General features: G+C 35.9%; 2 protein-coding genes across 2 annotated transcripts; both read right to left on the reverse strand.

The window, feature by feature from the left end:
- Window positions 1–203: 203 nt before the first annotated feature.
- Window positions 204–6,614, reverse strand: LOC7475798 (receptor homology region, transmembrane domain- and RING domain-containing protein 2). The gene is made up of 4 exons (XM_002325950.4): window positions 6,114–6,614; window positions 5,480–5,707; window positions 2,692–3,096; window positions 204–1,239 (listed from the first exon to the last, which is right to left on the reverse strand). Exons 1-4 carry the CDS (start codon window positions 6,232–6,234, stop codon window positions 680–682), a joined length of 1,314 nt encoding a protein of 437 aa, XP_002325986.2. The 5' UTR covers window positions 6,235–6,614; the 3' UTR covers window positions 204–679.
- A 5,726-nt stretch (window positions 6,615–12,340) lies between these two features.
- On the reverse strand, window positions 12,341–12,933 carry LOC127904803 (uncharacterized). Its single transcript, XM_052449686.1, has 2 exons — window positions 12,859–12,933; window positions 12,341–12,762 (listed from the first exon to the last, which is right to left on the reverse strand). The coding sequence occupies exon 2, from the start codon at window positions 12,682–12,684 to the stop codon at window positions 12,358–12,360; it is 327 nt and encodes a 108-aa protein (XP_052305646.1). The 5' UTR covers window positions 12,685–12,762; window positions 12,859–12,933; the 3' UTR covers window positions 12,341–12,357.
- Between the last annotated feature and the right edge of the window lie 2,914 nt (window positions 12,934–15,847).

Genomic DNA, 15,847 nt, shown 5'->3' on the forward strand with positions numbered 1-15,847 from the left:
CGTTTATCAGCAGTCCCTGCTCTTTACCTTCTCATTAGGCATGCATTTTGTTTATCAATATTCGATCAAAGATAGTCTGTTACATACAACGGATGATTGTCATTAGGGCGTCTCCTTGCTACCGAGAGAATAAACGAAAAGAAAGCTTCTAACCTTTTGAGTGAAGATTCAAATAGGAACAACAAACCAGAGGGCACTGGAAATTGCAGTCCACAATCGTACTTTATTATTTTGCTCTTACATTTAAATCTTCAAGTTCCTTATCGTAACGCAAATCTCCAACTGCAAACTCTACATGGTACAACGGTTAGAGCCTTTGGGACTAACTATATTGATCAATACAACTATTCAAAAGATTAAAATTAACAACCCAATACAGCAGGAATACACTCAAACATGGTGATGAGTAAGAATCCGCCAGACCTCATCTGTCAGGACCAGAACTCTCACTTGAATATTGATAAAAAAGACATGACTGTATGCTACAATGTACAAATCAAGCAGAGAATGAATGCCATTCTGATATGGCACAAGAAGACGACCGATTTATATTCAGAGGAACCCAAGCTGTGATGCCATAAGGTGTGAATCAGAGGTGCATAGAATCTGACATGTTGGTTCACATCCCGCAGTTGTGTGCAGTTACTCTAGACTTCCCACTCGCATGTTATATTTTCATTTAGCAATCTGGAAGAGACTGGGCAGAGGCAAATGGAGAGAAACTTGCAGCAGACTCACTGCAATGCAATGGGCGTGGCTGATGACTAGAGCTAACCAAACTTGGTGAGGCATTACTTGGGCTAGGTATATATGCAGACATGTATCTGGTGTTCAAGGGTGAAATTGATGGGTAGCCTAAAGAATGGGGTGAAACCAAGAAGGAAGCACGGGATCTTTGGGAAGACATGTTCCTAAGATCAGCTGAGCTCTGGCTTAGAGCTATGGAAGGTGAGTGCCGATAGGATCTAAGAGACTGCTGGGCATAAGGAGTGCTAGAAAGAGAGGGAATATAAGAAACTGAAGGGGTCCTTGATGGGGTAATTTGTATGGCAGTTGATGTTCCAGATCTAAAAGATGACAGCATGGATGATGAAGCCAAAGAGGATGGGTTGGATGAAAGCAATGGTGTGGATTCTGTTGCTGGTGGTTCACCTGTGCTAGTTCTTGCATCACGCTTGCATACTGGACAAAAGGTCCTCCATGTCGTCAGCCAAGAATCCACACAGAAAGCATGGAATTCTGCACGAGGTTTGAGAATATATGATTCAGTTAATGGAGATATGAGCAATTAATACAAAACCTGTCAAAAGCTTCAAGAAGATGCTAGCATCATTTCTAATTGCAGAGTGAAAGGGGTTATGAAAATAGTCCTATTATTAACTGTTCGATAGAAATACATGCTGCCATAAAAACGTCAGCCACAACTGGTTTGTTTGGTTGCATTATTTAATATGGCATTGAAGTGTACATGCGCAACTCAAATCCTAAATATATGTTCTTACACCACGCTATCTAAGAGGACATCTTCTAGAGAATACTACAAACCTAAATTTTCTTTACCTATCTTGCACTCTCTGTTATTTCTGCTCGATAAGAGTGAAAATCACCCTTATATATTGACACGTCAGAATTTCCATATCAGACTATCTTAGATGAACAATTCTTCAGAAGGAGCTACTTTCCACTTTTTGATAATACGAATCGACAAAAAAGAAAAGGGGGGCCCTAGAACCTTGCATTTCTGATTCCATCATTTTGGATTTCCATTTCCAAAGTCGTTTAATGTTCGATTTTTATCATACGAATTTTACCAGAATGTTAGTTTGCATTTACAGAAAATATACCATAAAACAAGGTTGTCATCATACTAGTCATATAAATCTACCATTCAATTTTCAGTTCACTTCCTATCTCTGTTCCAAGTTTTACTAAATTTGCATTCACTAGATCAAGTTCAAATCCTACTTAATTCAGCTCTAATATATTCCTCACATATCCAACTTTTCTGCACCAATTACCTGGCTGCATCTTTGATGCTATTGAAAAATTACCTAGAAGAACGTCTCTATGGTACATCCATTCACTAGGTGTTAATGCCAGAAAGGCTAGCATGATTTACAATCAGCACATTCTGTTGATAACCATAAATAAAGAAGACTTGACAAATAAGACGGAAAAGTATTTTCTTATTACTTTTTCCAAGATTGTTCCTTTCAGGTACAAAGTATACCGTGCTCCAAGAAACAATTGCAAAATACATCTCAATATTTTCAATTGCTCACTACGACATTATAGAAAGCCCTAACCACTGAATCACTGTTAATGGCAAATTTTTTTTTTTTCAAAAACTTCCCTTGCTTAGCCCCTTCCATGCTTGAGTGGGTTCGGGGTCCAAAAAAATAAACTTGTCTGGTATACCAGCATTAGCCATAATAACATGGGCAACCAGCGCAACTAAGTCAAAGAAGATGTCAACCTGACTTGAAGCACCTAGCAATTTTTGCAGTCGCCACTTCTCATAATTCTATTACCCCTCTAAACTATCTTGAAAACATATTTGAAATTAGAGTGGCTACACACTAAACCCACAACCTTTAAACAACATGAAACAGATGCCACAAACAAAGTAAATGTATTAAATAAGCAAGTATATCATCGTTGTTAGGAAACCAAGGAAAAAAAAAGGCTTACTGTGTCGACATGGCAGAATCCTGAGTTTTTCTCCAACAGTATAATCTTCAAGGCATATGGCGCATGTAGTTGAAGTACAATTATCCTCTAGAGCAGAAGTAAATGTGAGGCTTGGCATTGCCTTCACTAAGCGGCTGCTCATCCCATGGAATTCCCGTACACGGGAAGAGCGAGGACGCTCTCTTCTTATGCGATGCCTGCGGACAAAGAAACAGGTTGCCAATACTGCAGACATTGCGAGAAGAGATATGAAAGAGATTGCCATTATAGACCATGCTGAATTTTCAAAGCTTGGGATTATCCACAGCTCCAAGTCAGTCAACCCAGCATATTTCTTAAGCGTTTCGCCTGATGTTTTAGAAACAAAGACGGCAGGTATTGTTACACCAGCTGAGTTTCCTGCCACTGAAAATTTTTCAGCATTCTGGATTAGGATTTGCATGATAACTAAATAATTTATTTTGTCATTTATAAATGAGAGTGAGAAAGAGAGAGATTTGCTGCCCAAAGAACATTAGCAAATTAGAGAACAATAGAAAAGGGGCTATTCAAACAAATTTCTAGGTACTTGACTAAGGATTTACCTACTCCAAGTTTTGATTAGAAAGGTCCAACAATTCACACAACAAACTTATAAGCAACAATTCAACCTGCTCTGCTGATTGGTAACAAGAGTGCAAAAAAATACGAGTATGCCAAAGCTGTGATTTCACCAGGGGAACAAATCACACATATAAGTTTTCACTTTTCTCATATGGCTGGCAGCAACATCACGAATTTATTAAGCCATTTAGTTTGCCTTTAGTATTAGCTGAAAAATATGGGGGAGAATGTTATGGGGGTAAGAATTAAGGGTGATGTGTTAAGGGTGTAAAAGGTGTCAAAGAGGTGAGGTATTAATGGTGTTTGGTAGGAGTTGAATGAATTATGGGTAATAGTGGATCCCTGTACAAATCAAATCAAATTCTAAATTAAATATAATTATTAAATAATTAAATAATATATATTTGTGGTGCAAAAAGGAAGTGGAAGAAAACAAAGAACAAATTAGTAGAAAGTTAAAAAAAGAGAGGCAAAGTTAACATTTAACCCCTTTTGGCAGTTAAATGTTATCCTCCTTGGAATTCTCCCCTCCCTGAAAAATCATACTAAACACAAGGAGGTGAAATGGATAACTTTTCACCACTTTAACCCATATCAAACATATCCTTGTTGATTGTTGGGAAAAACTGGTGCACAACTACTATGAATATCCACAGAAGCTAAATTCAAAGGGCAGAGCATGAATCAATAGGCACAATATCAACTTTCGAACTTAGAGATTGTTGCCAGCAAGAAAGTAACTGCCAACGTGAAGGGATGCTCTAAACAAGCATCAAGACCTACTACCAGATTGTTTCTCATTTGTTCAAAGTGTCTTTTTACAAAATAAGCTAAAAGCACAGGACTATAATATGAAGGAAAATTCCTCACAGAAGTTGGTGGATCTAGGACTTGCAACAGATCATCATCAATAATTTAAGGGTTTCAAAACTATGAAAGCAGCCTCAAAACAGCAGAGAAAAATGGATGCTAATTACCATCTATGATAGAGCCCGCCACACACCAGTGCCATACTCCATGCTATAAGGCTAATGTCCCTCTTATCAGCCCTTTTATTAGCGATTAGCAGCAACTATGAATACTAAAATCCCACACCATAATTTTATATATCTATACATAATGGGACATTAGTTATGTAATGGATTATGGGTCCATGGCATCACACCTATTTTACAACAGGGTGAAATGCTATGTAGCACTCTGCACCACCTGTCACACAATGCCTAATACAGCAAAAAAAGTAAGTTCTTTCAAAACAATTCTCCACCCACTTGGTTTCAGTTGAATACATCAGAGGATTGCAGTTAATAGCTTTAAATCATTAGATTAGTGCATAAGCAACAATTCTTTATTAATTCATGTTAGTTTTTTCAAAACTAGGATCCACCCACTTAGTTTCAGTTGAATACATCAGAGGATTGCAGTTAACAGCTTTAAATCATTAAATTAGTGCATGCAACAATTCTTTAATAATTCACAAGTTCAGCAAGGCAACCAGTGCTAAAAATTTGAAACCACGACTATATCTTCTTCTTCAACCACATGCTAAAATACCTAAAGGCCCTTGTTGCTATGGCAGTCAAAACAAGGTTGAGACTCGAAAAGAAGGAAGGATAAACCAAATCTCATAATGGTCAACGAATTATTCGTTGTTTTCTTTTGCAGGTTAGTTGGAAAGCAGCAATACTCCCTCCTGGTAACAGATCTGCTACCCAACTCAGAGGGTAAAAGAAAAACAGATTCTAGTGAATAGTCATAAATGAGTCTAATGTTCATTTAAACACCTTAGAAGAACCAGAAATTCATAACAATGAACTTGTAAAAGTTTTGACATTCCTTTTCCATTTAAGATAGATGTAAAATTACCAGCAAAAGTTTTGAGCTTGAACAAGGAATCACATTGCTAAAGTGAGTCCAACATATAAGTAGCAATTGTACCAACCCTAACAAGCTTGTTCACGAAATCCAAGGAATCCCATTGTGAGACAATGGTGCAGTAACAAAGAACAGAATTATATTTGGAGCAGACCCTTCTACTAAATAAGCATTCATATGTTGGGGACAAATTTAAGAATCAATCCGTAAGATTATCAACAAGTTCTCATGGCAATAAGGATTCATGTTAGTAATAACAAACAACTAAGCAGTGGATAAAAATCATTTTTCACATAGGAAAAGGTCTTACTTGCGACTAAGATTCCTTCTTCATCGTCATAGATAATAGCAGCTTTGTAACCTGCCTTTTGTGCTCTTCTAACTTTATCCTCAAAGCTGCATCCTCCTCTTATAATCAACACAAATGGAGAGCTACAATTGGAACCCTTTTCAGCTTGATTAGTTAAATCCGAGCACGCATCAATAGGCTCTGCCAAATACAACACCCCACATTCACCTGAGCCCTTTATTGCCGGAGCTGAATTTAACAACAAAACCAATAATCAGAATGGACACATAGATATGTAAGAAACTATGTGCTTACAACATTCTGGCATCAACAATTCTTAGATTCAAGATCCTCAAGTGTGCACATAAACCAAATATTCTAACATAATCTAACTAACCCTTTTTTAAGCAGATTAAAATCAATAATATTTTAAACTCGATTTGTGTTTTCAATATTTGATTAATAAGAGCATAAAAAAAGCCTCAACTCTTTGAGATACCCAATTAGCATATTAAAGTCTAGTTCAATGAAAAGTTTCAATCTTTTCAGCTCTAGAAATAAAAGTCCCTCACTTTCTTTCATTTTCCTTCACTTCCTTAGCGACCAAAAACCAAAACAAACATTAAAGAGAGAGAGAGAGAAAAAAAAAACTCACCGAAATTAGCTTCAATATCATCGAAAGCCATGGTAACATTATTGCCAATCAAAAGAACATTACCTGATGCCACCAAAAAGCAACTCAACAAAGACAACAATAAGACTACAACACCTTCCATTGACAAAGAAGACAAAAATGGTCCCTTTTTTTCTCGCTATGGTTTATGTTAGGGTTTAGATTTTGATGAGAATGGATACATCAGCTTCCATCTTTCGATCCTGATTTTGGGCTTTGATACTTTTTATAAATCATATAAAGGTTGTTTTTCACCAGGGTAGAGAGAGAAAATGCTTCAAGTACGAAATTGAGAGCTCTTTTGAAGTGTCTATTTTCAGGTCCCCTAAATTTTATCTCATTGCATGTTGCTGGATGGCCATAATAAACTAATGTAATTTCTTGGTTTTTATTATAGTAGAATTGTTTGATTCAAGATTTATTTATTATTTAATTAGATTGGAGATTCATGATTTTTTATAATTGATCTTGCTATGATCCTTGGCATCCAGGAAGGTGTCTCTAGATTAGTCCAAAGATGATGTGTGTTGTGGATGAGAAGCAAGGAAGCAATGAATTTTGTATTGAACAAGTAGGCCACTTGCACAGTCAGAAGGTCGCCCCCATGCACTCGGTGGTTTGATTTTCTGGTTTGTGTGCGTTCGGTCACTGTCTTTATTTAGTTCATTTCTTCTAGAGAAAGACAAACACATGGGTGAGCTCATACATGATAATCATAGCTTTAGAGTGGCACAATTATAATATTAGGGCAATAATGTTCAATATGTGGTGGAAACGATGTATGACCTTTAACATGAAGAATAACAAGTTTCTCAATGGAGGTCGTGGCCCAGCGGGGAGAAGGGTATTATTTTTTTTTTTTATAACTTGGTTGGATTTTTTTTATGCATGTTTATCATCCTTGTGATATTTTAGATATTTATTGGACTTGTAAGATGTTCAGTGAACTCGAGAATTAGTTGTGGTGTGCGTAAACTGACCCGATCACCTCGGGTTATATAAAAATAAAAAATAACAAGTTTTCATTTAATGTGTAAAAAACATGATAAATAAACTAAACTCTCAAAACTCATATGTGCTTTTAAAAAAGATAAATAAAAAAAAAAGATTGAGACAGAATCTTTCTAAAACAACAAAACTCATTAACATTAAAAATAACAAGTGTTTATAGTTGAAAAATGAATGTTTGTCAACTTTATTTTTCAATCGCCGTGATCAAGTGACTCTGTCTCTTCTTTTTTAAACTTATGGATTCAAATAAAAGATAAATAAAGTTTTGGACTCAATCATGTCATTTTCAAAACTAAAGGGACAAAAAATGATTTTTGAAAAAACCAAAAGGCATAGAGGCATTGACAATTTTTTTATATAAAAAAAAGACCTTCAAGATTTTACTAATATAATTTTACATTAATGAATGATACTATACAACTCGTTCCTTGGATCAATATAATCCAGGATGTCCCTGTAATTATATATATATATTCGCCCTATAATATTTAATTAGTATATTAGCTCAGTACGAGCCTTCTACTTGCTATCTTCCTAATTGTTATTTTTGGCCAATGTCTACCATTATCAGTTTGGAATTTGTCTGCTGCCATATATATATAGTCGAATCACCACTATAAATCCTCCACTAGGAAACCATTTTTCCATATCTGTTTTATAATCTTCCTCATTTCGATTAAATGTTAAAAGATATATATATCACGCAATAATTTTTCTCCATTTTCTTGGTTTATTTTGCTTCGCACAAGTTCTATTACAAACTGCTATGGGACATACGAGATATTGCGAAGATGCATGGTGTAAAATTAGACAGCTCAACTTGTAAAGAAACTTGGCAAGCTGGGCATACGTGGCTTGCTCATGATACTTGGCGGTGGAGGTCATCTAGCAGCACAAACAAGGACTCATTAAGATTTGGGTAGATAACGCAGTAGCAGCAAAAAGTGAAAAGAAATCCATATATATATATAGCAGAATCTCAAACTACATCCAAGTAACCCAGTGGCACAAACTTACAAATATAAGACAGGAATTGAGAATGTTCAAATAGATGAAACAAAATCAAACAAACAACTGAATAACTCCCACAACTCCCTATATAAAAAGATCAACGTAATGGCAATAGACCACTGCTCATAAGGTATATAATCATAATCAAGGATAATTAATTAGTTTCCAGGTGGTGGGGAGAGGAATGGGAAAGAGGGAATTGTGGTTGGGATAGTAGGGAGTGAAGGCATGCTTGGCAATGGAGGCAAATTAACCTTTGGGACACTTGGCATGGTGGGTAAGCTAGGAAGGGGAGGCAATGTAGGTTTAGGTAGAGATGGTTGGGTTGTGGGCAGGGTTGGGATGGTAGGCAAAGGTGGCAATGTGGGCTTGGGCATATTTGGCACCGATGGGAGAGGTGGTAATTGGAGGAGATGGCGAGCAGCTAAGGCTACATTGATGCCTGAGGCGGCCAAAGCAATGGACAAAGCAAAGATGAAGCACTTGAAGTAAGCCATCACCAGTAGATGTTATTGCTCCTCAAAATTTACGTAAAGGCTTTGTAATGTTTTGAATGAGAAAAACAAGATCTGCCATGGGCTTATATAGAAGAGAAAAACTTCTGTTTCTTGGTTAGCTCACCTTCATATCCATCTTCCACTTCAACGTGTCAAATGTAGTTCCAGTTGGTGAGATTGAAGTTTGAATACACGCCAAATACTATTATACGTATACACAAGCCCTCATATTATCTCAAGAAAGATTGTGGCCCTCTCATACGAGACAACGAGTAATGTCCATGCATGATTAGAAAGAAGCCTGCCTGCCTTTGTTTGGTGCTGTGCTCTAAAGCTCAAATGTTAGATAGCCCATCAATGCAGATTAGCATCCTTTTGACCTGGTTGTTTCTATGATATAGTTATTATATAGTTCATGCACAACTACATTTGCTGACTTTGAAGACAACACGCTGAGAAGATGAACTACCAAATAACTTTGAGGGAAATAGGTTCACCTTTTTTCCTAACCAAACCTAGTTCACTCATCACCTAATATATGTGGCCGAGTGGCCAAATCTATGAAAATCACAAACTATATAAGCCCAATACCAATCTTATTTTTGACGCAGATCACTACAGAGTTTTTCACTGAAGGTGTGTGCAAGAACGCTCTATTAAAGATGGCCTTTTTCAAGTGCTTCATTCTCACTTTCTTCATTGCTCTGTCATTTTCAAAAATCCATGTTGTTCTAGCTGCCCGCCAACTTCTACAAATACCACCTCTGCCTTCAGTACCAAATTTGCCACAGCCCACATTGCCAACCTTGCCCACAACCCAACCATCTCTACCCAAGCCCACGCTGCCTCCACTTCCTAGCTTGCCCACCATGCCTGGTATCCCAAAGGTTACTCTGCCTCCATTGCCAAGCATGCCTAAGCTCCCAACTATCCCAACCACAATTCCTTCTATCCCATTCCTATCCCCACCACCTGGAAATTAAGTCTTGGAACATGTTCATCTCCATAAGAGAAAGAACTTGGACTATTACTATTGCTTTGGAACATGTTTGATAGCTAGATGTCGAATACATGCTGGAAGATCGCATTGCGTTGGTTGCTCTAGTCTCTTTATTTAATCATTTGTCAGCTTCTTCATCCCGCTACTTGTGTCTATACTGTTAGTTCCTGTAATTTTATGGTCACCAGTCACCAGTTTAATTGTTGTGCTATACAATATATTAGCATTAAGCCATGTTTGTTTCCGGAATTCACTTTCCGGGAAACCACTTTCCAAACTTTCCTGTGTTTGTTTGCTATTAGGAAAGTTGGTCAACGGAAAACACTTTCCGGTCAACAGAAACACTTTTCGGTCAACGAAAAACACTTTCCAGTCAACGGAAACACTTTTCGAATTTGGTTTGGTTTTCAGGAAAGTGTTTTTCCTTTTGGCTGTATTTGTTTTCCGGAAAGTGATTTCCGGGAAACCACTTTCCAAGCTTTCATGTGTTTGTTTGCCATTAGAAAAGTTGGTCAACGGAAAACACTTTCCAGTCAAAGGAAAATTTGGCTTGGTTTTCAGGAAAGTGTTTTCCTGGAAAATTTGGGCGGAAAACACTTTCCAGAAGTTGTGAAAAATTTAGAAATATCATTATTTGCTGATTATATCAAATTTGATCCTCAAACTTTTAATTGCTATATATAATTTGTTTTGAATATTTATTTTTCAATTCCATCTCTTAAAATTTAATTTTTATATTAATTTTGGTCCTTATTTTTATAATTGCTATTTGCTTTTTCCTTATCATTTTTTATTGAAATTTTTTATCTATCAAATTTGGTCCTCATTCTTTTGATTGTTACTTATTTTATTTGAAATAATTTATGAAATGTTAATTATTATTATTTTAATTTCTTCACCTTTTATTTTTTTTTTAATTTTTTAGATTTGATCTCTATTATTTTGATTATTATTTATTTTATTTGAGATAATTTATGAAATTATATTTTTTTCAATTTCATTCTCATTCAACTTTTTAATTTGTAAGATTTGTTCCTCATTATTTTAATAAACTTGAGAAAAATAAAACATTAATAAGTTATTTTCCAGCTCATTTTCCATGACATAACCAAACACTGGAAAGTGTTTTCCAACTTATTTTCCATTACACTACCAAACATCGGAAAATACTTTCTCGGAATTCACTTTCCTGGAATTCACTTTCCCCGGAATTCACTTTCCAAAAGGAAACTACTTTCCAGCAAACAAACGGGGCCTAATAAAACATCTAAAAGACAGGGTCGATTTCACTGTTTTATAAACAGTAAATCAATTAACATTTTTTTTTTTCATTCTTATACCTTTTGTTTTCTTTCAATCATGCCCCTCTGTAGTCTAATTAAAAAAAAATCAGGTTTGAAATTATTGTAAAAATACAAATTTTAAAGCTAGAGGACCAACATATAAAACATAGATAAAACATATGTTGAACCATACATTAACAACTATTTTTATTTTGGTTTACCTTAGGCCCATATTTTTAGGCTTTTTTCTAACGTGACTAGTTGTGCGGGGCCACACAAGCCTGCACGACTGAGCTTTTTTATACTAACTCTTGGGGTTTTCTTGACCCTTTATTTTTTTTAATTATATTATTTAATATTAAGTTTTTATTAAATTTTATTTTGTAGTATTAGATTAATTGTAAATGAGTTTTTTTTTATTTTTTTTATCATATAATAAAATATAAAAATTAATTTAACTTAGTAATATTCATAATCTAAATCGTATAGGTTAAAGGAAGATAAAAACCCAAATATGTTGCAAAATGGGATTTTATATTTAGGAGGCTGGGAAGCTAAACAGAAGTAGCTGGCGCCAAATTGAATCGAACATATAATTAGTCAACAGAGCAGAAATAATTATCTATAGATAGCTGCAAGCATTCTTTGAGGTCAAGCAATGATGGAGTGAAAATGTGGCATACGCAGTGATTGGCGAGAAATATTTTGAGCAGCCACAGATATATTTGTACATCCCCAAGAAAACTTACAAGACAAGGAAACGTCTGTGCACAGAAGAAGCTTCAATCACTACAACATTATCCAGTTTTACCGACAGATTAATTCCGTCGGTGATAGCAATGAACTCCGTCGGTAAAAACAATACCGACGGATAACGTCCGTCGGTAAAACAGTCGTCGGTAAATCCCATTTCCGTCGCTAATTCTGTCGCAAATAAAAAAAACCATTCACCGACGGACACACCGACGGTAATACAGACGGATACGCGCGCTAAAAAAAAATTCCTCGCGGGAACATTACCGACGGCCAATCCATCGGTACTTTTAAGGGTAATTACCGACGGCATCACCGACGGGGTTTCCGTCGGTATTTATGGCATGGCTTGTAATTTTGTTGCAACTCTCTGTCTAATACCGACGGATATTAGCCATCGGTATGGCCGTCGTTAATCACCGACGGATATTATCCGTCGGTGATGCCGTCGGTAACGATGGCATGGATGGTAATTGTTCGCCAACTCTCTGTTAAATACCGACGGATATTTTCCATCGGTATATCCGTCGGTAAATATTTGAAATATATAAAAAAAATAATTTATTAATTGTAAAAAACATTAATAAACAAATAAAAATGCATTAAACATAAAAAATGTAAAAGTAATAATATTCATTACAAGTTTAATGTGTTTAAAAAACAAAATTAAACTAGAATAGCGGCGGAGCTGGAGGAGGAGGCGGAGGAGGAGGAGGCTGGTTGTTCCCGGGACCAAACGGCCAAAAAGAAGCTGCACAAGTATCGTCACCCATCTTTGATCTCATCTCCATGACTATTTGACGGAGCTCATCATAATTCGTCGAGAGTTGTTGATATTGTTGTTTCAACGCAATGAACTCCTCAGACTGGGTGTTCGATACTGATGGAGAGCTTCCAACAGTTGAGACACTACGAGTCGAACGCAAGTTGTCAGCCGTAGTGTTGGAGAGCCCGTAGACCCTGTTTTTATCGGGTCCACCAGACGATCCCGCCTCCATCCACAAATCTGGATCGAAATCTGGATGGGTCGACGGATTGTCCCCATATCTCTCCCTCAACCGGCTATTATAGGTCTCCTGAAAATTCCATCGGTAAAAAAATCATCAAATGCAATTCAAGATGCAATTCAAGAAAATAATAACTTACAAAATAAAATGAATGAACGAACATACCACGAAGTGCTGAGCACGGTTGTCCACGAACTGCTGCACCCCTTTTTGGCGGTCTTGACTCCGCACATGCGTCTCTAGAAACAACTCCATTGGACTCGGTTCACGTCCAAGAGACGCAGCCTGTAAGGAAAAAATAGGTTGAAAGTTAAATATATTATAAGGAACGACAAATTAATTATCGATATATTTCAATAAAATTAATCTTACCATCCGCTTTGCATGTGCACTGAATGGGACGGATCCGCCAGTGTGCGTGGTCACCGAACCATAAATTTGCCGGTTCCGGTTGTCGGCGCCAGACTGTGAGCGCCGTGAGAACCGCTCTGAGGTCACGTGCTCAATATATGCCGTCCATATTTCCCTCGAGATGAATGACGATTTGAATTCCTGCCAAACCGCCACCTCATTCCATCCTTCAAGACCGTTATCCCTCGCATGTTTTTTTGATTTTTTTTGGGTGTCATACCAAAAATCACGCAACCTACTTCCATAGTAACAAATTAGAATTTAAAACATTAAATTATAAAACAAAAATAAATATTATTTTTGATGTTACCTAGTTGCCGCGTGATTCTCCCATACCCTCCTCACAACATTGTTGTCCGCCCTATCCCACTCAAATTTGTTCTGTGTATATAAATAATTCATATAAAATAAAAATAGTACAAGATATAAAATTATAAAAATCATTTATTAAAAATAAGCTGGAAATTAAAAATTAACACCGACCTGAAATCGCTTAAACCATGCATCGATATTAGGTTTCCACTCAGGATGTTTGGAAACCTGGCTCCATTGAAACAATGGAATCTCCATCGACGATTTAAACGCCAATGTTATAGTCCTTGCAGCCTCAATGTTTGTAAACCTGAAATTAAATAAAAGTAGTAATTAATATTAATTAGTTGTTCATAAATTATGTTATAAGTATATAAAAAAAAAACTAAAACCTAAACAAACTTACATTGAGAGGTCATCCTTCCATTGTGCCTGGTACTTGCGGGTGAATTGACCCCGCTGTGAAGGCACACCGCTTCTGCGCTGTGAAACCGCGCTAGAAGAGGCAGCATTACAAGTTGGCGTAGATTCCTCGCCGTGATCAGCACCTAAGGATACGTCCTCCTCGCTGCTAGAAGAACTAGCTGCAACCGTCTTCTGACGACGTGCTGTCGATTTCATTCTACGCATCTACACACATGTATACGAATAATTAACTTCGATTATTTAAAAAAAAAAATCGACAGAGTCTCCCCTGTACTGGGGGGTCCCAAGTTGTCGACAAAATCATATTACACTTCCAATTTTATTTCACATCCCGATCCAATCATCCTGGATCTCAACCCAACTCATCATCATCAACACAACATTTTATTCAATAACATCATATAGAATTACAACTATGAACATTCATTTAATTATTTTATCCTAAATTAAGATAAACTAATAATTAAATGCAATTCTATATATATAAACTAACATTTTTAAAATAAATCAACAATAACAATTATATTTATAAACTAACATTTTTAACATAAATTCAACAATAACAATTATAGCAATACAAACAATAATATCCTAAATTAAGATAAACTAATAATTAAATGCAATTCTATATATATAAATTAACATTTTTAAAATAAATCAACAATAACAATTATATTTATAAACTAACATTTTTAACATAAATTCAACAATAACAATTATAGCAATACAAACAATAATATCCTAAATTAAGATACACTAATAATTAAATGCAATTCTATATATATAAATTAACATTTTTAAAATAAATCAACAATAACAATTATATTTATAAACTAACATTTTTAAAATAAATCAACAATAACAATTATATTTATAAACTAAAATTTTTAAAATAAATCAACAATAACAATTATATTTATAAACTAACATTTTTAACATAAATTCAACAATAACAATTATAGCAATACAAACAATAATATCCTAAATTAAGATACACTAATAATTAAATGCAATTCTATATATATAAATTAACATTTTTAAAATAAATCATCAATAACAATTATATTTATAAACTAACATTTTTAAAATAAATCAACAATAACAATTATATTTATAAACTAACATTTTTAACATAAATTCAACAATAACAATTATAACAATACAAACAATAATATCAAAACTAAAAAACTAAAATTAATAAATAAAATTAAAAAACTAAAAAACACTACACAACACACAAAATTAAAAAACATTATATCAATTCAAAATAAATTTGGGAATAAAAAATGCTTACCTTAATAATGTGTTGAATTTAAGATTTTATCTACAAACAATATACAAAACAAAGAACACCAAAAAAAAATAATCATAATTAAAATAAAAAAAATACAAAGATAAAGAAAAAAAAATACATACCTTTTGAAACTAAATGAGAGAAGAAGATCACACTTGAGAAGAGGAGAAGAGAAAGGGAGAAGAGGAGAAGAGAAGTGAAAGGAGAAGAGGGGGAGAAGAGGAGAAGAGAAAGGGAGAAGAGGAAGGGAGAAGAGGAGAAGAGGGGGAGACGACGGGGGAGACGACGGGGGAGGGGAGGGGGAGAGGAGGGGGAGAGGGAGGGGGAGACGAGGGGGAGACGACGGGGAGAGGGAGGGGGAGACGGGGGGGGAGAGGAGGGGAAGGAGGAGACGGTGCGGGGGGGGGTGGGGGGTGCGGGGGCGGTATATATAGGGAAATTCCGACGGAATTACCGACGGCCCTTAATTGCTGTCGGTGCAATTAATTTCCGTCGGTAATTCCGTCGGAAATTAATTGAAATGCGCACCAAAAAAGTTCGAAAATCCCGCCAAACTTTTCGATCCGTCGGAAATGCCGTCGGTGATGGTGCAGACGGACACGTGTCAGACATGCGTGCGGACAATTCCGTCGGTGATGTCGTCGGTATTGGCGTCGGAAAAGCTGTCGGAAATCCGTCGGTGAATGTGGCAAAATCCCGTAATTTTTTTCC

This window comes from Populus trichocarpa, chromosome 19, assembly GCF_000002775.5.
Source record: "Populus trichocarpa isolate Nisqually-1 chromosome 19, P.trichocarpa_v4.1, whole genome shotgun sequence".
NCBI classification, from domain to species: domain Eukaryota; kingdom Viridiplantae; phylum Streptophyta; class Magnoliopsida; order Malpighiales; family Salicaceae; genus Populus; species Populus trichocarpa.